The sequence below is a fragment of the Hermetia illucens genome, chromosome 4 (assembly GCF_905115235.1).
Source record: "Hermetia illucens chromosome 4, iHerIll2.2.curated.20191125, whole genome shotgun sequence".
Classification (NCBI taxonomy): domain Eukaryota; kingdom Metazoa; phylum Arthropoda; class Insecta; order Diptera; family Stratiomyidae; genus Hermetia; species Hermetia illucens.
The window spans coordinates 73292666-73319294 of NC_051852.1; the positions used below are offsets into that span (position 1 = coordinate 73292666).

At 39.5% G+C, this 26629-nt stretch overlaps 1 protein-coding gene across 1 annotated transcript in view; it reads right to left on the bottom strand.

The window, feature by feature from the left end:
• The window catches only part of LOC119654243 (UDP-glycosyltransferase UGT5), an 82876-nt gene that overhangs the window by 11663 nt on the left and 44584 nt on the right, over positions 1-26629 (bottom strand). The window contains exons 2-3 of the mRNA XM_038059485.1: positions 14981-15221; positions 14689-14916 (exon numbers count right to left, since the gene is read on the bottom strand). Of these exons, the coding sequence (XP_037915413.1) occupies positions 14689-14916; positions 14981-15221 (469 nt within the window). The remainder of the gene's footprint in view (positions 1-14688; positions 14917-14980; positions 15222-26629) is intronic.

Genomic DNA, 26629 nt, shown 5'->3' on the forward strand with positions numbered 1-26629 from the left:
CATTCCCCGAAAAATTACAGTAATGCTTCAATAAAAAATCTAGGCCTGAAAATACATTACATTGCGATAGCTGCTCAAATAAAGTTAATACTAACATATATGCCTTCAATTAGCCTAACGTTCGCGCGAATTTGCCGCACGCCGCCATTGTGCATATGTAGGTAAGTATCGAGCGTCTTTTGTTTCATCGAATGTTGTTACGGAGATTTCGAGCGAATTATATGCCGAGTTTTTCCTTGTCATTCGTTTGCAAATTAATTTGCGCATGGCTTCAACATCGAGTCCTGCAACTTCCAAGCGGAGACTTAATCTTGTTACGGTGGAAAAAAATGGAGATCCTGTCGAAATTAGAGAAGGATAAAAATGATACATCTCTAACACTTTTGGCCCCTACATGAGGATGGACGACTCCGTAGCCTACATAACGACGAAATCTACGAGCAATACCATGACCGTCAGGTTGTGGATAAAATTCTGCTCATAGGTTACGGTGGGCGGGTCACTTAATCCGTATGAGTGAGGATGATCCAGCCCGAAAAGTTCATAAGGTATGGTAGAAAAAGAAGACGAGGCAGACCCTGCCTGAGATGGAATGATGGCGTAGGCCAGGACGCCAGGCGGCTTTAAGGATATCGAATTGGTGGACCTCGACGCGAAACCGGGATGTTTGGAGTTCCTTGTTAAGGCAGGCCTAGACGGAATACCGCCTGTTGCGCCGTTGATGATGATGATGATGATTCGGCAGTATTCCAGGATTCACGGACTACGATAAAGACGATGCCGTGGATTGGTTAAGCCACAATTCTAATGATCCTGGATATCAAATTTTAAACGACGATAAAGTAATAGCCGCTCGAAAACGTGTTCTAGCCGTTCGTCAACTAAAAATTGACCACATGATAAATAAATAAAATATAAAAAGCATTCGACTTTTTTCAGGTGTTTTATATTTCAACATGTTATGATGTTTAATATGTTTGCCCAATTTTAATATACTGTACAGTTTTTCTGTAAAAAGGTATTGCTTTTGTTTAATCCTGCCCCAAAAACAACCATCCCGAATAACCGAACTTTTGATTATCCAACCTAGTCTTGGATCCAATTAGTTCGGGTAATTAAGGTTCTACTGTAACTATGTATATTTTAGAAATTTATCCAAAACTCCCTCCATTCAAAAAGAAAAAAATTTGGCTCCAGTGTAAGTGATAATATAAGAAACAATTCCGGAAAATTTGAAGACAACCCAACTTTTTCTAAGAAAGATATAGAAGGTCAAAGCTTTATAATTCATAAGAATTCATTGTATTTCAATGGTTCTCAGCCCGCCATTACTCATTTGAGAAGCAACACATTTCGCTCCGCTCTGCAGTAGGTGGCGGGCTGATCCCTAAATAAAAAGTAGTTGTATTAGCTGAAACCAGTCTAGGCACAAACCTGGCACGTTCGAACAATAAGTCATACCCATGTTGAGTTTTGAATTAAACAAAAATGCAGGAAAATGCCAATCGTAGACAATTTTTGTCAGGCTGTTTCGCAGGGTTTAGGCGCGAGGCAGCGTTTGATGAGATCACCTCCACCCGGCGATCGAAACCAACGTCATAAAAGTTTTCGCGAGTAGTGTTCCATCCAGGTGGATATATATATGTTAAATATGTACATATATATGCTTTGGTGCACACAGTGAAGTGGAAGTACTCAAATGTATGTTATTAATTTAGATAGGTACATGAGTATCTATATGTACACACTAGTAGGGGCTAATGACAATGTTTGTTTAGGTTGAGCATAATATTTATGCCTCCAATATATACAGTTACTCAAAAAAGTATCCGGACAATGGTTAATTTAGAATTGTAATGCGAAAAACATAGATTTGTAAAATAGTAACATAATTTCGTTTTCCACGATAATAATATTTTATAGCAACACTTTGGAATGAGCGAAAAAAAATCATCATTTCGTTTTAGTACAGTTGTTTTTCTGAGAATTTATATATACATGCTTGTTATGAAAGTCAAAAAAGTATCCGGACAGCGATGAATTCTTGGAAAATGCACAATATTGCAACTGAATTGTCTTTTGATTTAACATGGTGATTAAACATTGATTAGTAGCGCATTTAATTCTTCTGTGTATACACACGTTTAATAAAGATGGGTCGGAAATCGCGGGAGATTAGTAGTGATGTTAGAAAAGTTATTATTGATCTTTTCAAGGACAATAAACCGATACGAGCGATCGCGGAAATCGTGAAAGTGAATAAATCGACGGTTCATGAAATAATTACACGCTTTAAACAAGTCGGAATACCGGAAACTCGCGCTTCGGGTATAAAGGTTTTGTGTTCATCTTATGTAAGAGACGCACATTTCTCTGTCCGTATATAGCTACAAATCCAACATAATCCTTCATATTTTTCCAAACTACGAGACATACGTACATATTAGAGCCATAGATATCACGCTCACCCTAAACAAACAAACTGCCTATTACCTGCTGTACACATATATGCACGTATCTAAATTTATCGTACCCATATTTCCGATTTACGTCTTATATCTATCTGAATTAGGCACTAGCCGCAAAGTTCATTAGCACGCATATATTATATACCTACATATACACATGTCTGGTTGACAAATAACTAAAAAACTAAAACAAAATAATTGTCTGCGACCCAATTCATAAGAATTCATTTCGTTGTGGTATTGACGAATTGATATGTGATGATGACGTCATGCGGGTTGTAGAGTGCACGAAATTCACAAAAAATTGTAAAGTTTCACCCCCAATAACTTTGTTAATAATAGTTGGATTTTCTTCAAACTTGACCAAACTGTGCATTATATTCTTCGTTACACTCATGCCAAATTTTGTATTTATGGGATGAACATAAGGGGGGGTGCCGGGTAAATTTCTAAAATGTGGAAATATACTATTATTAACTTTATTTGTGCAGATATCGGAACCGGATATATTTTGAGGCCTAGATTTCGTAGAGATGCACCACTGTGATTTTTTCCAGATTTTTCGGTTGGATAGGTTCTGAGAACGAGACCTGTTACACTTTTTGTGGGTCATATTTTCAACCCTTACTCCCCTATGTTTCATCTAATATCAAATATTGAACCAGATTCGAAAAGTACTAATTGAGACCTTTCATTTGATACCCTACATGGCTACATTCTATGAAAAAAAAATTTGCACCCTCCATTCACATGTACGGAGAGCCCCCCCTTAAACTTAACGCAAGATGGCGCCACTTACTGCATGTAAAGGGATTACCAGATTACATACTTTCACCAATTTTCGTGACAATCGGTCTAGCCGTTTCCGAATAAATCGGGTGTGACAGACAGACAGACAGACAGACAGACAGACAGACAGACAGACGGACAGACGGACAGACAGACACCGTCACCATTCTAATAAGGTTTTGTTTCACACAAAACCTTAAAAAACGGGTTTCATCGATAAGAAAGGGCGATCAGGCCGTCCACGAAAGTTTAATGACCGAGAAGAAAGATGGATCGTGCGGAAAATGAAAATAAACCCCAAACTAAGTGCAGTTAATTTGAGAGCTCAGGCGGAAAAGAGGTTTGGTAAAGTTACAAGTGTCGAAACAATTAGAAATATTCTTCGAAAGAATAATTTCCACGGTAGAGTTCCCAGAAAAAAGCCCTATATAAGTAAGCAAAATCGGCAAAAAAGGCTACGGTTTGCTATTGCACATATAAATAGGTCTTACGATTTTTGGAAAACCGTTATATTTGCCGACGAAAGCAAATATAACATATTTGGATCAGATGGAAGTAATTTTGTATGGCGGCAGCCAAATACGGAGCTGAATTTGAAAAATTTAAAGTGCACGGTGAAACATGGCGGTGGTTCTCAGTTGGTATGGGGCTGTATGTCAGCAGCGGGAGTTGGCAATTTAAAGTTTATAAATGGGAAATATGACAAATATCAGCATCTCACAGTCCTTAAGGAAAACTTACTTCAAAGCGCAAGGACAATGCAAATGGAGCATTTTTGTTATTATGAGGACAATGATCCCAAACATAACTCCTACGTTTGTAGACTTTGGCGGCTGTACAATTGCCCAAAAGTGATAGATACTCCGGCGCAAAGTCCGGATCTAAATCCAATAGAGCATTCGTGGGAACATTTGAAAAGAAAAATTCAAAACTGCGAAACTTCAAGTCTAATTACACTTAGAAAAGCTTTGAAGGAAGAGTGGGCGACGATCAGTCCACAATTTTGTGAGAAACTTGTCAAATCGATGCCTAGTCGACTAAGGGAAGTAATAAAAAATCGAGGAGGTCCAACAAGATATTAAATTTTACATTAAAGGGGTAAGTTTCCTTCAAACGCTTTCTGTCCGGATACTTTTTTGACTTTATTTTTTGTAGCGTTCTTAACAGCGGAGCTATTTTTTTTTAAAGCGGAAACTGAGAAATTTTTTTTTTTTGGAAATTTATTATAAACCAATCAAAGATAAATATAACAAATAATCATTAAGCAAATGTGCCACAATTGTTTATATTTCTTTGAAAATATCTATACAACGGTCATGTCCGGATACTTTTTTGAGTAACTGTATATATATTTGAAAGTGTGGAATTACATATATGAAGGAATATTTTGAATTTGTAGCTAACTGCGAAAAACAAGTGCATAGGAAGTGCCTCACATAAGATCAACATAAAACCTTTAATATTTGAAGCTTTAAATATTCCGACTTGTTCAGGTTTAGCTCCCAATATCGATCTTTCGTTGGGTTCGAGCGAATTCCCATGTTTGTTGAATTTTCAGGTTCCGGTGCGGACTCAAGCATCGGTAAGGATACGCGAAGTTTTGTATAATGACACGTGGGGGATTGTAGTATTCAAAGAACCCATTGCACGACGACGCATTGTTTTGATTGAACAATGGAGCCGATAGCGATAGCCGGAAGGCACGCCCCAACGTTGAAGTGCAGGCAACTTCAGTAAGCAGCACTTCTTCTTAAGTAATTTTATTATGGAAAGCTCTCAAATCAAAAAATTGATAGTGTAGATGATATATGTAGTAAAACCGTCGTTTTTCAATATCTGGAGGGAACATTGATAATTCAATTGCTTTTCGAGAGCCCCGCTAATAATATCAGGTATGCAAAGGATATAAACGCAGCCCCAAAAAGCGATATGGAAATAACAACAAAAGCAATCAGTACACCTAACACAGGGCAGCGATCTAGTACATGAAGCGTTAATAAAAAGAGCAAATCAGGAAACCGGCAGCTGAATGCTTCAGGTATGAAATGTTTTGTGTTTGCACCTTGCTCGTAATTTTTACAGTGAATATTCTGGCAAACTGAATGTGTCAGACTATTCACTTTAGTACGATACTGACATTCAAAATCTTGGAATTCAATAAATTCCACATGAGTGACAGTTTTGACCTATTGTTACTCTGTTAGTAACAGTAGTATCATGCTCTATACTATACCCCATTTTACTGCAAAATTTAGTGATTCTAGAATAAACCTAAGTGGGTTCCCAGTCGAATTCTAAAAAAAATTACTTTTAATAAATATAAGTATATTCTATTCACTACTCTATTTAAATAGGCATGGGTATGGTTCAAATTACCGTCCAATCCGGTTACTTTCCCATACCTTGAAGATTTTTGAACGCATTCTTGACAACCGTATTCGCGAAATCGTTGAAATAACCGTGAATCAAGCCGGATTTGTCAAGAACTTCGGAACTACTGACGCAATACAGGCTGCGCGGTTACTCATGGAGAAACACCGTGAGAAGCATCGCCCTCTTTACATTGGCTTTCTGGATCTAGAGAAAGCGTTTGACCGTGTACCACACGAACTCATCTGGTTTGCTTTACGACAATACTTCGTGCCAGAAGAACTCGTGCGCTAGGTTCAATTGCTCCACCACGATCCGAAAAGTAAAGTTCGAAGTATGGCGGGTGTATCAAAACTACGTCGTGTCTCTGTTGGTGTTCATCAAGGAAGCGCCCTCTCACCACTCTTCTTTGTCCTTGTTATGGACACCGTCACACGGGATATCCAACGTCCAACGCCCTGCACACTGCTTTATACAGATGATGTTTTCCTAGCATCTGATAGCAAAAATGACCTCGAGCAACTTGTTCAAAAATGGAATGATCGCCTCATGCAACACGGTCTCAGCATGAATGTAAACAAAACTGAATTTTTAACGACCGATCCCCATGAAACAGGCACAATCACTGTCAGCGGCAGTGATCTGCCCAGAACTGAGCGATTTTAATAACTGGGGTCAACGCTATCAGCCAATGGAGAACTGCGTTATGAAATTGCTTCACGCATTAACGAAACCCGGATGAAGTGGCGTTCCACAACTGGTATTCTTTGTGATCGATGTATCAACGAACGTTTCAAATCTAAAATTCACCGCAATGTCGTCCGTCCAGGCGCTCTCTATGGTTCTGAGTGTTGGCCGACCATAAAAGACAATGAACGGCCTCTTGCGGTAATGGAGACGAAGATGCTACGTTGGACCAGTTGTGTCACACGTTTAGATCACATCCGAAATGAGGATATCTGCGATCGTTATGGGGTTGCACCGATCGTGGAAAAGTTGGGAGAGTGGCGTCTTCAATAGTATGGTCACGCGATTCATGCAAACGAGAATTCACTTGCCAAGATTGGTCTGAACATCGAAGTTGATGGTAAACGACCAAAAGGCAGACCTAAACAACGGTGGCTTGATACGCTAAATGGGGATTTGAAAGCCTCGAGATTGCACCCAGTTCAGGCATTCGATAGAGCCAAATGGCGAAGCCGATCACGACGAGCCGACCCCGCTTGTGATCGGGACAAAGGCTGAAGAAAAAGAAGGGTTCTTGAAGTAACTGACCCACTCTTCCCTTTCGTAACCAATGTCGAAACTAATACCGTCATCTGAAAGTACTAATCGAAGCCTTTTATTTGATATCTCACATGACTATATTCGGTGAAAAAAATTTCAAATTCCCCTTTCGCATGTAAGGGGCCCCTCTTTTCGCCCATCAAACTCAACGTGGAACTATGTTACTCACTTTATGGGTAGGGATTGACAGGTTTCCCCTTTTTTCTTTTACAGACAGACAGTAAACCGATTTTAATAAGGTTTTGTTTGTTCTCAAAACAAACAGAAAAAAACCAAAATATTTGGATACCGCGATGAAAGCATTAATGGTTATTTTAAAGTGACATTTCTAAAAACTGAAACTGACATTTCTCAAAATAAAAATGTTACACAAATATCCCCATAGCCTTATTTATATGAAATAAGCATTTTTATTATAATATAAATGCAATCTAAATTTCCTAAACGAAGCTGATTTTACTTAATTAGCAGTTGATATTTTCTTTCTTTATAACGCCCCCTCCTCCAACTTCATCCAGAAAGCATAAAACTTTCCAGCAATACACGTCTTAATCCAGACGAAAGTTAAACGTAAATCCTACCATGGCTAATGAAGGTGCTTTTTATGTGCATCTACTTTACATTATTATACAGATAGGTAGAGATACCAATCAGACGTGGTATTCTCCAAGGCGACTCTTTAAGCCCACTGTGGTGCTTTTGGCTTTGAATCCACTATTCCATGTTCTGTATGAAAGCAAGGTTCCAAGTTAAACATGGCATATTGTCGAAATGTACATCAAATTGTATGCCAAAGACGAAAACCAACTTCGCTCCTTGTTGGACATCACCATCCAGTTCAGTAGGAATATCGGCATGCAGTTGGGTTTGGAGAAATGTCGCATAAGAACAATTGTTCGGGGAAAACGTACCGACAAGGAAGGATACAGCCATAAGAACATCCAAATTGAGGGTATGAATTCGGACGACGTCCACAAATACCTCGGCATATTGCAAACAACAACACCTGCTGTGGCAATAATCAAGTCTAAGTTGATGGGGGTATTTGAACGGCGTCTGGATCTTGTCTTATGAACTGAGCTGAGAAAAATAAAATCATGGCAATCAACACCTTCGCCATTTCCGTCCTTCTATATACTTTCGGTGTGGCACAGTGGAGTAATACGGATTTAGAATCTGTCAATAGACGGATTAGGGTGCAACAATAGAGCTACTGAAAAATTGAGGATCACTATCCCACGTCATCAGGGAGGAAGGGTACCTGATTTGAAAACATTGCACTATAATCAAGTGCATTCTCTTCGAGAGTTTTTCTTTGGTTAACAATCCTCTAGCCAATTACACAAGGCTACCGTCATGGCAGATAATAAATTATCTCCTTTGAACTTGAAAAGCAGAGAATGGGATCCCATGTCGAATGCCAATTCAGTCCGACAAAAGATCGACATATGGAAAGAGAAACCCATTCATGGAGGTCATATTAAAAAATTTATTGTTGCCAGGCAATGACATCGAAGCCTCCAACAAATGGTTGACTAATGGTGTGCTTTTCTATGAAACCGAAGCATTCCTAACTTCAACGCAACGCTTCGCTCCCAACAAAAAATTATAAACGGTACATTCTTCACGACTCCTCAATCACCAACTCCAGTTGTAGGTTATGCAATTGCGAAGAGAAGACCGTCCAGTACATAACATCTGCGTGCAGGATGTTGAGCAGTACCGAGTACACCAATCGTCATAACTCCGTGTGCAAGATTCTCCATCAAAACCTTGTGTTGAAGTATAACTTAGTGGCAACCTACCATCCTTACTATAAGTATACTGCACAGAGAATGTTGGAAAATGATCGGGTCAAACTACTGTGGGATCACACTATTGCCACCGACCACAGTGTTAATCATAACAGACCCAATCTAGTTCTACTTCTGAAGGAAGAACGAGCGTGCTTCATAGTCGTACCGTTCGACCGGAACACTGTTGAAAAACAGCACGAAAAAATCCGGAACTACGGCCTCTTGGCGGATGATATTAAACAGACTTGGAGACTACAAAAGATCGATGTAGTTCCCGTGGTAATTTCAACGACGGGATTAATCCCGCAAAATTTGCATAATGCCCTGAAAACACTCGATCTTAGGGCTGGACTATACATGGAGGTGCAAAAAGCGGTTATCCTTGCAACCTGTGCTATAGTCCGAAGAGTCCCTTCCGGTAACAATCCGACCTAGTGGGCTTCAGTCTTGATTCGTACTGTCTTCGATTTAAGATCTACGTCTCCCGAAAGTGCATCGAAGAATATGTCCAACCCACGTTTCTGGACGCTTTAACATAATTGAATATTTCGCCCGGAAAAGTGGCGATAACTTTTATTGAGGCCAAGCCGGTATCCTAGTGAATATTTTCACTTAGTTTTCTCATGTTCTTAGACATAAGAACTGAGGAATAAATTACTCAATAATTTAGACATATGTAGCTATTTCACACATTTAATTTCGATCGAAGTGACTGGTTATCGAGTGTGGTAGCAATGATGACATCTACTTTTACAACGGTATTACTCATGCGGTATCATTGAAACTCTTACTCTCAAGTGAAGAGGTTACACGGTCACAGGGTCAGATACGTTTACCAACATATTTGGTAACTGCCTGCACAAGTCATGTTTTGAAATCAAAGATTGAAGGCTGGCAAATCCAGAGGAATTTGACAATAGGTGTTCGGCAAATTGATTGAAATCTTAAATTCTCCACTCCCTGAGCTGGGGCTTAAGAATAAAGAATGCACTCAAAGTATTCCCTGCTTGTCTTAAAAGGCGAAATTTACAAATTTTATTGCCACCAAAACGTTACCAGCTACGATCTTCGGCTATAGAAAACTGAAGGGTGTATGACCGGTTTCTGCAAAGTGCGTATGCCTCTCAACAATGGTATGCAGAGTCAGAATGTTAGTTCTCCAACTTGAGAGAGAATTTCAGCGCTACGAGCTGGATGATAGGGGCTAAGTGAAGTGTAATGTGGGGTTCTGCAGAGTATTTTTCTTTTCCTTGCGGCAATGTACACTGGAAAGCCTATTCATCACACTTTCTACGCACATTTTTCCATTCGTATATGGCTAAAAACCCAAAATATTCCTTTATATTTTTTTCAAACTAGAAGATATATGCATATATTACAGATGTAGGTATTATATTCACCCTAAATAAACAAACATCGCCTATTATCGAATACTATACAAAAATTGATGTTGCACATATTTCCGATTTACTTCGTTCATAAAAATATACATATGTACGTCTAAAGTATCATACATATATTGAATACCGCTTATTTAATGTACAAATATATCCAACTGAATTAGGCACTACCCAAAAGTTCCATTTACACATACAAACATATAAACACATACAAATGGCTACATTCTGTGCAAAAAAATTTGCACCCTCTATACAAATGTATAGAGAGCCCCTCAAACTTAACACAAAATGGCGTCAGCTGCTGCATGTAAAGGCAACAACAGACCACATCATTTCACTAATTTTCGTGACAATCAGTCTAGCCGTTTCCGAATAAGTCGGACGTGATGGACAGACAGAAAATATTGAATGGATTCTAATAAGATTTTGCTTCACAGAAAACCTTAGAAAGACGTGAATCGTGTAGCGTCCGTAAATTAAATCGCGATGGAAACACTAACGGTTATTTTAAAGGGATATTTATAAAAATGAAAGGTTGTGATCTTGTGGAATTTCTTAAGAACTGTAGAATGAATAAGTATAGATTTAATTTCTTATTGAATTTAATTGAAACTGCTCTAAGGAAGAATTTGGTAACACTAATTTCAAAACTAAACGGATTCATCTATGGACGTAAGTGAAAACTATAGGTACACCTTATGGGGGTCATCTCGTGTGTCGGATCCGCGGAATCGAATTTTTTTTTGGCATCAATTATATCTAGATATAGTTTAGAATATATGGGCAAAGTGATTTTTTGATATTCAGAGTCCTTTGGAAATTATAGTGTTAAACACGTGATAAGTCACATGCCAGATTTATGTCGATCGCCGTAATAAAGCTCGTATTTTTCGGTTCAAATGACGTTCGAATGACTTTGCTAAAAGGACAAGAATTGAAGCCAAGGGTGTACATGTGTTTCTTGAAGAAACCTAAGGTTTATGGACTAGGTATAGCAGATTAATGGGCAGTTATGATGTTATTTTAATCTACTTTCTAAATGCGTTTTTCTCGAAACTGCATATTGGAAATCTGCTGCCACCATAGCCCAAAATCTATCAAACGAAACTCTTTGAAATTTTCACGACTTATTCAGAATATATTTCTACGGTCCGCAAACTAGAATAATTGCGATTCATTCAGTAGTTTGTTTTTTTTTCAATGAAGAAACCGTAAAAACATCACCAAAATTCCCAAAAAAAAGTTTAACACGGCACCAAAAATCCAGCTTTTAATATTTTTTGATAATCCTGGTTTGCGGACTGTTGTTAGGTCTGTAAGTTAAAATGTCGTTCACTTTTTTAATTTAAGATGATCGCAGTGCCCTCTAGTGTATAAATTGCTCTGTATTTGAACAACGAACTATGCCATCGGGCTGGAAAAACTACCATGCATGCTCAAGATATTAATAAATATATGGTGAAAAATTCGTATTCGTATTTTCATCCAGTTCTTCACAAAAAATTTCTAAAAAAAGCCAAAACAAGTCGGGAAACCGGAAGCTAGACGCTTCAGGTACGAATGGTTTTGTGTATTTTTTTTATAAAGAGATTTGAGTGTGCATTTGTCCCATTAGTATGTAGCACGTAATATATGCATATATTATGTGAAAATATCCACTTTCAAGTGATATTGACATTCAAAGTCTTGAATTTGCACAGAAGCGACAGCTTTGACCTATTATAATTTTGTTAGTAATAGCGCGATTTTCGCCAAATTTGATGAGATCATGCTCTATACTTTAGCCTATATTGCCGCAAAATTTCGTGATTCTAGGATGAACTTAAGGGGGGTTTTCTTGTCAATTACTAAAAATTATAGTAATGTACTATTGTTAACTTTATTTGAACAGGTATCGGTATGCAGGGTATTTCGGAGCCTAGGCACCATATAGTGGCAGCCTTTTAATTTTTTGCAAATTTTTCGGTTGAGTAGTTTCTGAGAATGGGTTCTTTAAAAAAAATAATAACTTTCAACCCCCCTCACTCCCCACCTTTCCAACAAATGTAAAATCCAAGACCGGCTTTGAAAAGTACTAATCGATACCTTTAATTTGATACCCCACATGGCTATATTTGATGAAAAAAAAATGTACACCCTCCTTTTGCATGTATGGGCACCCCCCCCCCCTAAATTCGACATAAAAGGATGTGTGCGTGAGCGTTCACAGTTCCCACATTCCTACTAAATTTCGTGTCAATCACTATAACCGTTTCCGAGAAAAATGCGTGTGACGGACAGACAGACAGACAGACGGACAGACAGACAGACAGTAGACCGATTTTAATAAGGTTTTTGTGTTTACACAAAACTTTAAAAAAGGCCTTCACACGGAATGACCCCCTTAAGTTCGTATAGTGAACGCAGCTGAAGGTTAAGTTTTGGATGCAAATTTAACCAGATTCAAGATAAATCAGTGGCAAATTTATAGGTGTCTTTAATCTAGCATAGTTAGGGCTAATATCAATACGATTTTTCGAGTAAGCTATTGCAAACTTAATGCGAGGGCAGTATGATTGATTAAGAGGCATTAACTTTGGTCACGACAGTCGAATGGCATCATAAATTTACTTAGTAGACTAATCATAGACCATTAAAAGCTTTATTTCCAACAGGCAAAACAAAAGCGTTCAACATTCGCACTGCAAACAGATAAAATCTTAGCGTTAGAATTATTACGAAAATTTGATCCTTTCGGGCAGATGAACTGCCATGCATAATCCAGGGCGTCATTAATGACGCAAAGGATCTTGAGCTGGAATGAGTCGTCCACACTTACAAGAACTGGACAACGACTTCAACCAAATACATACAAGAACTGGACAACGACTTCGACCAAGCACGTAGTTCAAGAATTTGTGAATATGTCCATGTCGAAGATTTTGGTATGAACTTCGACGGCGACCTATTTTCGTTAATTATTCCATCAACATAACCCATCCGAGATGCTCGTAAGAATAAAATGGCAAACAATGTACCACGATACAATTTGTTGAACTCTGTAGTTCGTTCAACGTGACCCAAATGCGATCTCTTCCGCAACCCCCACAATAAAACAGCCTTGGAAAAGTCAAATCTCGAAATCAAGCTGGAACAAGTCGAGAAACCGGAAACTGAACGCTACAAGTATGAAAGGTTTCGTGTATTGCTTACATAAGCACATTTGAGTGGCCATAACGTTTAGCCATTTAGTTTGTCAGATTATTCACTTTAAATTTCTAAAAATATACTTATAAAAAATATCTTCAACTATTAACTTTATTTATTTATTTAAACCGCTAGGCCTAGATAGCACGTACATGAGTCACCATATTTTTTTCAGATGGTTGCGTTCGATCATTTCTGAGAGCGGGTCGTTAAAGTAACTGACCCTTTTCGGACCCCCGCACTCCTCCCCTTTATAAGCACTGTCAAAACCAACACAAGTTTCGTAAAGTACTAATCGGGGCTTTTTGATGCCCTACACGACTACCCTCGGCGAAAAAATATGTACATGTACATGGACGTACATGGACCCCCTTAAACGCAACGTGGAACTATGTTACTTCCTGCATGCAATGGGATTCACAAGTTCCATCTTTTTACCAAATTTCGTATCAATAGGAGTAACAGTGTCTGAGATATAAGGTGTGACCGACAGACATACGGACGGACAGACAGACAGGCAGTAAACCGATTTTAAGAAGGTTTTGTTTTACACAAAACGTTAAAAAGCACTTTACACTAACAATTATACTCCGTTCGATGCCATTCCAGGCAAGATGTGGTCAACGGAAGTTTTCTCCACAAGAGCGATAAGAATTTAATTGGATAAGTACAAGTTCCAACTCAGAAACTACTCAACCGAAAAATTTGCAAAAAATTAAAAGGCTGCCACTATATGGTGCCTAGGCTCCGAAATACCCTCCATATCGATACCTGTTCAAATAAAGTTAATAATAGTATATTACTATAATTTTTAGTAATTGACAGGAAAACCCCTCTTAAGTTCATCCTAGAATCACAAAATTTTGCAGCAATGTAGGCTACAGTATAGATCATGATCCTGCCAAATTTGGTGAAAATCGCACTATTACTAACAAAGTTATACTAGGTAAAATCTGCGCTCCTCTGCAAATTCAAGACTATGAATGTCAATATCACTTAAAAGTGGATATTTTCACATAATATATGCATATTTTACGTGCTACATGCTAATGGGACAAATGCACACCCAAATCTCTTTATAAAAGAAATACACAAAACCTTTCATACCTGAAGCGTCCAGCTTCCGGTTTCCCGACTTGTTTATTTTTGTTTTTGCCATGGAATATTAGAAGGTCTTTTATTATAATTAGAAACTCAAATTTGCAATCTTCTTTGTCTAAGGATTAGAAAATACCATGTTCTTATTGTCTAAAAGTACTGCCACTAGTATTAAATAATACTAATTATTTTAGCTAATTAAATAATTAAAACTCTACAGGAAAACTCAAAACCTATACAACATACATATATGCTAATGTTTAAACACCATAGTTTTAATATGCGGATACGTACCTAGAGTGACAATAGGTGCTTGGAACTTATGTCCGAACATAAGAAAACTCTCATGGAAAAATTGTTCCATAATTACTAAATCAAACTTTTTACTTTTGCTCCTGATTAGATTTTTCACTTTTTGATTATTCAATGCATGTTCAGATGTTAGGAGCCCAACTTTCCACCACATAAACACATTGTTAATGTAGCTATTATATTTCATCTCAAATATGGTTTCAATTGGAACTGAAAAAGTGCAATTATTGTGTATTGCTTATAATTATTCCAAAAAAAACATGGCAGAACTTACAATATGCCGGAATATCAAAGTTTGGACTAATTATTATCTCCGTATAGTTTGGATGTGGTTGCTTAGTTGGATGGTTAGTTATAACTGTAAGATGGTGTCCGCGGTTGACCAAACCTCGAGCGAAATGTTCTATCCAAAGCCAGTGACTTGGCGCAGGAAAAGGGCACATCAGCAATATTTCGGAACTACTGACCAGCGGTGCCAAAGACAGGCTCGCAAAGGTAAAAAACAGAAGGTTCATCTAAAAAACCAAAGAAATTTATTGATTAGTTTCATCTGGAATATCAACCAATATTTAACTATATATAGTGCTAATTAGTAAAACCGGAAAAGTAAATCATTGATTAAAAATATTCTTGTTATAAAAGAGAAACTATTTTCATGAACTATGCTGTTACTAAGTCAGAAATATAACGCTGAGAACCAGAATGGACCATCTTCAATATAAAAGATAATTTAGTTAAATTTTCAGAATATTTTTTTTAATTCTCAACATTTGTTTAAGTATTTTTTCTCGGTTAGAGCCTGAATAGACCACTATGAGACCAAATAGTTAGTAATGAGAGGTAGACCTAGCAATGATGCAATGCAGCATGTCTGTCAAAATTTCTTTAAAAGAAGGAGTAATTTTTGAGGAATATAATTTTATTTTATGCATAACAGAAAAATATAGACCAGCAGGATGAGTAGTATAATAATTAAACATCATTTTTCTTTGGGTTTTTCATCACAATGCGTAGCTGAATGGTAGCACCAACTATACAGCGATATCGGACTTCTCTATACATTTCCAGGAACAATCTTTCTTATCTTCTTAATCTTCTTCTTCTTAATATATATAAATCTCGTGTCACAATGTTTGTCCTCAATGGACTCCTAAACCACTTAACCGATTATAATAAAATTCGCACACCATGTGCAGTTCGATCCAACTTGAGAGATAGGATAGTTTAAATCTCAAATTATAGTCGCAATTTTAATTTATTGCTAATTATTTGTCTGTTATTATTTGACAGTCACAATTATCTGTTAACTCCAAATGATTCTAACAGATGTCGATACCTTTCGACTGGGTTGAGTAAGTAATAAATAGATGGCGCTGCTATGGTAAATCTACGAACGTGTCATATAAGCTACATTTTAACAGCATAATTACCACGTGTTGTCGACGCTATAAAATTAATTAAATTTATTTTGTAGTGAACGAAATACCGTATAATTCAAGTTGAGTCTGATGTTTTTGGCCAATTCGCGAAGACATTGGTGTTTGGTGATGTTCCACGTTATTTCACATGGAACAAATCCAGTAAAAAATGGGAGCCACGGAAACAAGGAAAACCACATCCTTCCATTACAGGCATATTCAAAGCTAAGACATTGGGGAGACTTTACACGGTACATCCAAAGCAACGTGAGTGCTTCTATTTACGTTTGTTATTGGTGAATGTTCCCGGACCAACGTCTTTTGAATTTTTACGAACAGTTAATGGTCGAGTATTCAATACATACCAGGATGCATGTCGTGAACTGCAATTGCTAGAAGACGATAACCATTGGGACTTAACGCTTGCTGATGCTGCGTTGACATCAACACCGAATAACATTCGTCAGTTGTTTGCAATTATTTTGACGACATGTTATCCCTCGCAAGCACAAACTTTGTGGGAAAAATATAAAAATTGTATGACAGAAGACATCTTACACCGAATTAGACTGTTTGTCAATGCCAAAACATATGATAGATTATACACCAGAGATGTACAATGAAGCATTGGTCTTGATCGAGGATTTATGTGTTCTTATTTCAAATTTACCACTTAATCATTATGGTATGCCATCACCTAATCGTCCAGCCACCGACTTAGTCAATACCGATTTACAACGAGAAAATCAATATGACCATGGAAGTTTAGCAACAATTATCATGAACAGTGAATCATTACTGACAGCAGAACAAAAAATTATTTATGATCGGATTATGCTGGTTGTTGCTGCTGAACAAGGCGGTTTTTTTTTCTTGGGTGCACCCGGTGGAACCGGGAAGACATTTTTAATATCGTTGATTCTTGCCAAAATACGGTCGCAACAAAAAATCGCATTAGCAGTAGCATCGTCAGGCATTGCGGCTACTTTACTGGATGGTGGGCGAACAGCACATTCAACATTCAAGCTGCCATTGGACGTTCATAATAAACCAGATGCAATGTGTAAAATCAAAAAGAATAGTGGAATAGCTGCAGTGTTGCGGAAGAGTTCTATAATAATTTGGGGTTGGCACACAAATATTCACTTGAAGCATTAAACAGAACTATGCAAGATTTAAACAGCAATAATAAACTTTTCGGTGGTGCTATCTTACTTTTGTCTGGTGACTTCCGGCAGACCTTACCGGTTATACCTCGCTCTACTTTCGCGGATGAGGTTAATGCATGTTTGAAACAATCATTCTTATGGCGAAGTGTTGAAACACTTCGATTGACCATAAATATGCGAGTACAATTGCAAAATGATCCATCAGCACAAATATTTTCCGAACAACTACTAGATATTGGGAACGGTAAAATAGAACTGCAACCAAATACGCAATGCATTAAACTACCAGACAATTTTTGCACTGTTGTTCAGGATAAAAATGAATTGATTCAGAGTATTTTCCCGGATATACAGAATAATTATTTGAATCATGAATGGCTTAGTCAACGGGCGATTTTGGCAGCCAAAAACGTTGATGTTGACGAAATTAACTTCCAGATACAACAGTTGTTACTAGGTGATCTGATGTCTTTTAAATCAATCGATACTGTTGTTGATGAAAATGAAAGTGTAAATTTTCCGATTGAATTTTTAAATTCATTAGATATCCCTGGAATGCCACCACATAATCTTCGATTAAAGATTGGTTCCCCTATTATTCTCCTCCGTAATTTGAATCCACCTCAATTATGTAACGGTACGCGTTTGGTCATCAAAAAGATCACCGGAAACATTCTTGAAGCAACCATTTTGGCTGGGAAGTTTAAAGGAAAAGTGGTCCTGCTGCCACGTATTCCGATGATACCATCAGATTCTACCATACCCTTCAAAAGGCTACAGTTTCCAATTCGTTTAGCTTTCGCCATGTCTATAAATAAATCTCAAGGTCAAACAATGTCCATTTGTGGTTTAGATTTGGAAAATACATGTTTTTGTCATGGGCAACTATATGTTGCGTGTTCACGTGTTGGGAAACCGTAGAATCTATTTGTGTTAGCTAAAGACAGGTTAACCAAAAACATTGTGCACCGATTGGTGTTAAATTAAATTGAAATTGAAAGTATTTATAATTCAAAAAATAGATATTAATGTTTAAAAGTTTAAGACTGTCTGCCTTGCCTACCTCATTCATGAGTTTAAGCGTCACATGTTATTTACTGTATTATACTGTAATATACTTATATTTGTTATAAAATTAAATGGAAATAATAAATCTGATAAATTTTTATTTTGTACCTATTGATTTCTGCTTAATATCAAGTGTAAGAACATTTTAATTAATTGTGTTCAACGTACTTCCCCTTCAAATCTCAATCCAGTGAATTTGTATACCAACATCAACATTTTCGTCTTTGTTCGTAAATAATTTCATTGTACTAAAGGGTTATAGTAGTAGAAAGTCAAATAAGGAGATCACCATATTTTTTTACAAATACCATCTGTGTGAAAAAGCATAGTGGACTCCGTGACTGATGTTCTCTTATTGTTCCTCTTAGATTGTTTACTATAATGTAATATAACAAAAACTTTAGCCACAGCAACGCGTGGCCGGGTCAGCTAGTATTAACATAAATTTTTTGAATGCCACACAGATTACCTAGAATACATAACTTGACCGAAAAAAAGTCGAAATTACGCCGAAAATATAGATATGAATTGTCAAAAAGACCTGTATATCCGTTAATGGTGGTCAAAGGGTAGTATAGGTCCCAGCGCGAAACGTGGATTGGTACCCACGATGGAGCATAAAACCTGGGAAATGCCTACTGAACCAACACCAACAGCTCTACTACCAAACCCTATCTCCACCTCCACATGGTGACCGTTGGGAGCTCTTTCTTAACGAAAAGCTGCAGACGGAGAAGGATGAAGGCGAGTCTCCCGCGCCTAAAAACGGGACAAATTGTATTAACTGGTAATTCAGGTTGAGAGTTGGGTAGGACTGACAACCCAACATGGAAAACAACTAGGTACGAAGCCACAACAGGAGCCTCGGACTGGACGGATTACACAACGACGAACCCGGCAACTACAAAGGAATAACTATTTGCGCATTTTCTCATGGAACGTGCGCTCCCTGTACAGAGATGAAGCTGATGAGCAGCTAGCCGATACCCTGTCCCAATATAGGCCTGATGAGCAGCTAGCCGATACCTTGTCCCAATATAGGCCTGATGTAACAGCGTTACAGGAGATGCGTTGGACAGGGACCGGTTTCCTGGAAAAGAGCCACTACATCATATATTATAGTGGCCATCCAGTAAACCATGTGCTCGGAGTAGGTTTCTTAGTCAGCCAAAAAATCAAACCTGCTGTTATCGGCTTTGAAAACATAAGCTAACGGCTATACACTCTGCGCTTGGGAGGCAAATTTAGAAATATAAGCATCATTAACGTTCACGCCCCTACAGAGGAGACTGTAGAGTCGGAGAAGGATACCTTCTACGAGGCGGTAGAACGAACCCTCAAAGCCTGTCAAAGATATGATATCAAAATCATACTTGGGGATTTTGACAGCCAAATAGAGAAGGAGCCCGTATTCAGGCGATACGTTGGCTCCCATAGGTTACACCAAAATACAAATGATAACGCGATATAACACGAAATGGTTGTTGGAAGTTCCTGGTTTGCGCGGAAAGCAGTCCACAAACATAAGTAGGCCTCTCCAGATGGGACCACTTTCAACCAAATTGACCACGTGTTGATCGAACGCCGCCACCTCTCAGCCTTGATGAATGTCAGAACATATAGGGGGGTTAATATAGACTCGGATCACTATCTCGTTGGCATGGTGCTCCAAGCTCGAATTACGATACCACCTACAATCCCCTCTGACAATCAGGTGAGAGTGAATACTGAAGCCATCCACAACACAGCCCTCCACGACACTTATAAGGGGAAATGGATGCTGCAATAACCGCAGTCAACAGAGGACCTGGAGATGAAGCATCAACAAATGATCTTCACAATCACCTGAAGAACGTTATCATTGATACGGCCACAAAGATATATGGCCCCAGCTGCAAAAGAGTCGGAACGGCTGGTTTGACGATGAATGTAAGCTAGCAATGGAACGGAAGAATGCTGCATACCGAGTAATGTTGAATTCTCAAAGAACGCGGGCACGCGCAGAGACTTATCACGAACTCCGTCGAGCGGAGAAGCGACTTCACAGGCGGAGAAAGGAAGCCTGGGAGAACTAACAAATCTGTGAACCAAAAAATTACAGGAAGCAACCGCACGATGCGCGTAAGTTTTACCAACAAGGCAGCAGGATGAAGCCTTATACACCTCGATGCTCATCCTGCCGAGACAAAGAGGGAAATCTGATTTGCGACAGAATGGGCAAATCGGAACGATGGGTTGAGTACTTTGATGAGCTGCTGAACAACCAGAACATCGGCGAGTTGGAGGTCCCGCCAACTAAAGACAACGGACAAATACTGCCACCACCAAGTTTAGGAGAAACAGTATGTGCAATTCATCGGCTAAAAAATCATAAGTCGCCAGAAGCCGATGGAATTACAGCCGAATTGGTCAAATATAGAGGCGACCAGTTACACCAAGTAGTTCATCAACTTGTGATCAAGATATGGGACAGCAAATCAATGCCTGACGATTGGGGAGAGGGAGATATCAGCAATTATAGAGGTGTCAAGTTGCTGAGTACCATCTATAAGATATTCTCCGCTATCTTGCTAAGTCGGATAGCCCCATACGCCCCGAACATCATTGGTCCATACCAAAGAGGCTTGACTCCAGGTAAATCAGCTATAGATCAGATTCTCTCTCTCTGCGGCAAGCAATGGAAAAACTGTTGGAATATGCACAACAGTTACACCATCTATTCATCGACTTTAAAGCCGCCTATGATAGCATAGGCGGAATTCAGTATCCCGACGAAATTAATAAGACTGACTAGGCTGACCCTGACCAGCGAGATCTTGGGCTGCACATCAATGAAGGCAAGACAAAATATATGGTGGCGACGTCAGCACCGAAAACCAACCAACCAACAGCATCAAACCGCACTGGTGAAACGGAAAGAATAAAGATAGGGGAATACAACTTTGAGACCGTTGATAACTTCTACTATCTAGGGTCGAAAATCACAACCAATAACAACTACGATGATGAAATCCACGCACGGTTGTTGTCAGCCAACAGAGTCTATTTCAGCTTATAAAAACTGTTCCGCTCGAAACGTCTCACCATAGGGTCAAACTTCTTACTGTACAAGACTATGATCTTGCCAGTCCTCATGTATTCCTCGGAAACTTGGGTTCTTAGCAAGAAAAATTGCGAACTCTTGGCTGCGTTCGAGAGAAGAATCCTCCGAAGAATTTTTGGCCCCCTACATGAGGATGGACGATTCCGTACAATGACGAAATCTGTGAGCGATACCATGACCGTCCGGTTGTGGATAAAATCCGCTCAATAGGTTACGTATGGATGAGGATGATCCCACCCGGAAAGTCTATAAGGGCAATATCTATGGTAGAAAAAGAAGACGAGGCAGACCCTGCCTAAGATGGAGCGATGACGTAGGCCAGGATGCCAGGCAGCTTTTGGGGATATCGAATTGGTGGACCTCGGCGCAAACCGAGTTGTCTAGAGTTCCTTATTAAGGCAGGCCTAGACCGGATACCGATTGTTGCGCCGTTGATGATGATGATATGCGTTAATATTGAGAATTTCGAAAAAAGGAGCGAAATTCGTAAGCACTAGTATTAGGGGAGAGTTAGAGCTTCAAAATGGTATTTAGGTTGGGGGTCTGGGTGCCAGGAAAATTGGTCAAAAGCGGAGGAATTTTGTCAAAAATTTAACGCTTGTTGCTCAGTTATGATGATGTGATGGTGTTAGTGCACATGGTTTTTAATAGCAATTTGCCAACTTGGCGCCAAATCGATCGTAGAAGAGAGCGAGCAGAATAATTTTACGCCACTTTATCAATTCCCACTCGGTTATTATAATAGTTACATGGATTCGAACACTCTGTCCTCCGTTCAGAAACAGGGTCGGCTCGTCTTGACGGGTTTTGCCATTTTGCTCAGACAAAGGCTTGATTTGGATGAAGTCGCGAAGCTCTAAGTTACTATCTAGCTTATCAAAACATCGTTGTTATTTTTGAATAACTAGATTAAAATCAGCTAGTTATGAGACACTAGGAAAATAAACGCAAAATCTTCGTCTCCATTACAGAAAGTGCTCGATATATTGTGCGTGTTGGTGGCGGCTTTTGACGAGTCGATATAGATCTGTTTCGCTGTCTGCGGTATCCAATTTACCATGAAGATTTTCCTAATTGATCGCTTGGGTAAAGGCAATCGCTTTCTTTGCTTCTCGATTGGCTTTCTTGCAAATTTTCCAATCGGCTAGCTTTCTATTCAAGTAATCAAGTCTAAATATCTAGGTTGATGAACCACTTACCACAGCTGGTAAACCCAAGCTTTGCCTTAGCTTTTTAACAAAATCGCTATCATTTAATTCGCAGCCAGTGCGTTGCTCATGTTTCTCTATCGGTGGTCTGATTCGGAAGACAGCAATCAACGGCTGACGTTGAGGAGAGGGGGGGGGGGGCGTCCCAGGTAACGTCTGTAGTCGTTCACAGACCACATGTTCTCACCAAATTTCGTAATGATTACCCCAACCGTTTCGGAGTAAATCTCCTTGGCAAGCGGACAGACAGCCATTTAACCGATTTTAATAACGTTTTGTTTCACACGAAACCCTAGCAATGAGCATTTATTACCTGCTAATAAAAAACCTCTAAAATTCCTTTAAATGCTTCAAAGGTAATATAGAACAAGTCCTAAAGCGGCATCCGCATATTTGCCAAGCCTTAACAAAAAGTCTCAAGCACAAGCGTGTAGACAGGGCTTGCCAGCGCTTATTAGCGATCTGGCGCGTCCACACACTTGCCAAGCCTCAACAACAACAGTCGAAACGCAAGTGTGTGGATAGTGTGTTTGACTTGCCGCCTATCCGATAGAGTGTCGGTTTTCTGTGGCAAAAATCACCCGTAAACGACAACGTAATAACGATTTGCGCATTTTCTCATGGAACGTGCGCTACCTGTATTGAGATGGAGCTGCCAAGCAGTTAACCGATTCTCTGTCCCAATATAAAGCTGAAGTAACAGCGCTGCAGAAGACACGTTGGACAGGGCCAGGAAACCAGTCACTACACCATATATTATAGTGGCCATCCAGTGCCAATGAAACCAACTGTTTGAAAACATAAGCGAACGGCTATGGACTCTGCGCTTGGGAGGCAAGTTTAGAAATATAAGCATCATTAACGTTCACCACCCTACATAGGAGACTGTAGAGTCGGAGAAGGATACCTTCAACGACGCAGTAGAACGAACCCTCGAAGCCTGTGCCTGGTATGATATCAAAATCATACTTGGGGATTTTAACAGCCCAGTAGGGAAGAAGGCCGTATTCAGGCGATACGTTGGCTCCCATAGCTTACATCAAAACACAAATGATAACGGACTGCGGGTTATTTACTTAGCAGTGTCACACGAACTGGTTGTTGGAAGTACCTGGTTTGCGTGGAAAGCGGTCCACAAACAGACCTGGACCTTTCCAGACGGGACCACTTCAAACCAAACTGACCACGTGTTGATTGAACACCGCACCTCTCAGCCCCGATGAATATCAGAACATAACGGAAGCCAATATAGACTCAGATCACTATCTTGTCGGCATGGTGTTCCGGGCTAGAATAACAACACCACCCAGAATCCTGAAGCAACCCACAGCACAACCCTGCGCAACACCTATAAGGGGAAATGGATGCCGCAATAACCGCAGTCAACAGATCTCGTGAAGGTGAAGCATCAACAAATTATCTTCACAATCACCTGAAGAACGTTATCTAAGTACGGCCACAAACAACACTGGTTCGACGATGAATGTAAGCTAGTAATGGAACGGGAGAATGCTGCAGTCTCAAGCGCGCAGGCACGCGCGGTGACTTATCACGAACCCCGGCGAGCGGAGGAGCGACTTCACAGACGGAAAACGGAAGCCTTGGAGAACCAACAAGTCTGTGAACTCGAAAAGTACAGGGAGCTATCGCGCCAGGCGCGAAAGTTTTACCAACAAGTCGGCAGAATGAGACCTTATACACCTCGATGCTCATCCTGCCGAGACAAAGAGGGAAAACTGATTTCCGACAGAATGGACATATTGGAGCGATGATGAACTGCTAAACAACCAGACCATCGGCGAGTTGGAGATCCCGCAAACTGAAGACGACAGACAAATACTCCCACCACAAAACATAGAGGAAAGTTTTCATGACATTCAACAGCTTAAAAATCGCCAGGAGCCGATGGAATTATAACCGAATTGTTTAAATATGGAGGCGACCAATTACACCAAGGTATGGGACAGCGAAATAATGCCTGACGACTGGCAAAGAAGCATTACCTGTCCCATACATAAAAAGGGAGACATCACGCAGTGCAGCAATTGTAGAAGTATAACGTTTCTGAGTACCATTTCTAAGGTATTCTCTGCTATCTTGCTAGGCCCCATACGCCCAGAACATCATTGGCACATTCCAAAGAGGCTTCGCCCCAGACAAATCAACAACTGATCGGATTTTCTCTCTGCGGAAAGCGATCGTACAATGTCAGCGAGGAGTATGACCCTCTTTAAATCCAACCAACTACTGGCCTATGCTGACGATATCGACATTCGGCTACAAACTACCTTCATCCAGATCGAGCAGGCGGCGGGATAGGAGACTACAACTTTAAGACCGTTCTCTCATCTAGGGTCGAAAATGACAACTAATAACAGCTATGACGATGAAATCCGCGCACGGTTTTTGGCTGCCAACAGAGCCTATTTCAGCTTACAAAAACTGTTCCATTCGAAACGTCTCACCATAGGGTCAAAGCTCTTACTGTACAAGACTATGATCTTGCCAGTCCTCATGTATTCCTCGGAAACTTGGGTTCTTAGCAAGAAAAATTGCGAAATCTTGGCCGCATTTGAGAGAAGAATCCTCTGAAGAATTTTCGGCCCCCTACATGAAGATGGACGATCCCGTAGCCTACATAACGACAAAATCTATGAGCGAAATCCGGCTCAATAAGTTGCCGTGGGCAGGTCACTTAATCCGTATGGATAATGATGATCCAGCCCGAAAAGTCTATAAGGGCAATGTCTAAAAAGAAGACAAGATAGACCCTGCTTGAGATGGAGCGATGACGTAGGTCAGGACACCAGGCAGCTTTTAAGGTAATCGAATTGTTGGACCTCGGCGCAAAACCGGTATGTCTGGCAGACCTAGACCGGATACCAGTTGTTGTACCGTTGATGATGATAACTTCATTAAGAATAGTTGTTATGCACTGTTATTATTTATAACCGTTCCCTTTTATACTTTTAGGATGAACAGGGGGTTCGAGTAAATTTCTAAAATAGTAATATACTATTATTAACTTTATTTAAGTAGATATCGGGATTAAATTGTGTTTTGACTTTGTATGAATGCGCCCTCGTGATTTTTTTTTCAGATTTTTCAGTTGGATAGGTTTTGATAAGAGACCTGTTTGCCTTTTTTTGGGCACACATTTTGAGTCCTCACCTCCCTATGCGTTACCCGGTGAAAATATTGTTTTCAAACCCCGCGTAGTAAAAATATTTTTGATGCATTTATTTCCTACCAGGGAACACCGAACTCCCAGGGACGAAAAACAAGTCGGAAAACCGGAAGCTGGGAGCTTCAGGTATGAAAGGTTTTGTCTGCTTCTTGTGTGAGTATATTTAAGTGTAGAACTATCCCATTTGTACGTAGCCTGTTAGATATATGCATTTAGTATGTCAGATTTAGTACTTCGGGTTGTAAACTTACACGGTAAAAACAATTTTGAGCTACTATAACTTTGTTATTAATAGTATGATTTTGATCAAACTTACGAGTAATATGCTTCATATTATATTTTATAATACTACCAGCTTTTATAATTTTATAACTCTAAGGTGGTTGGAGAGTATTTTGTGGCCTGGGCACCATATAGTTAAAGAAATCATCAGTTTCCATCCCTCGGACTCCCCGCCTTTCCAACAAATTTCAAAACTAAAACCGGCTTCAAAAAGTACTGATCGATACCTGATCATTTGATACTCCACATGACTATATTCGGCGAAAAAAAATTTTACACCCCTCTTTTACATGTATGGGGACCCTCCAAAATCTCTACGTAGAAGGATGTTACTTATTGCCTGTCTGGGCGTTCACAGTTCCCGCCTTCTCACCAAACTTCGTGTCAATCGGTATAGCCGTTTCTGAGCAAAGTGCGTGTGACAGACAGACAGACAGACATTGAACCGATTTTCATAAGGTTTTGTTTTGCAAAGAAAACCTTAAAAA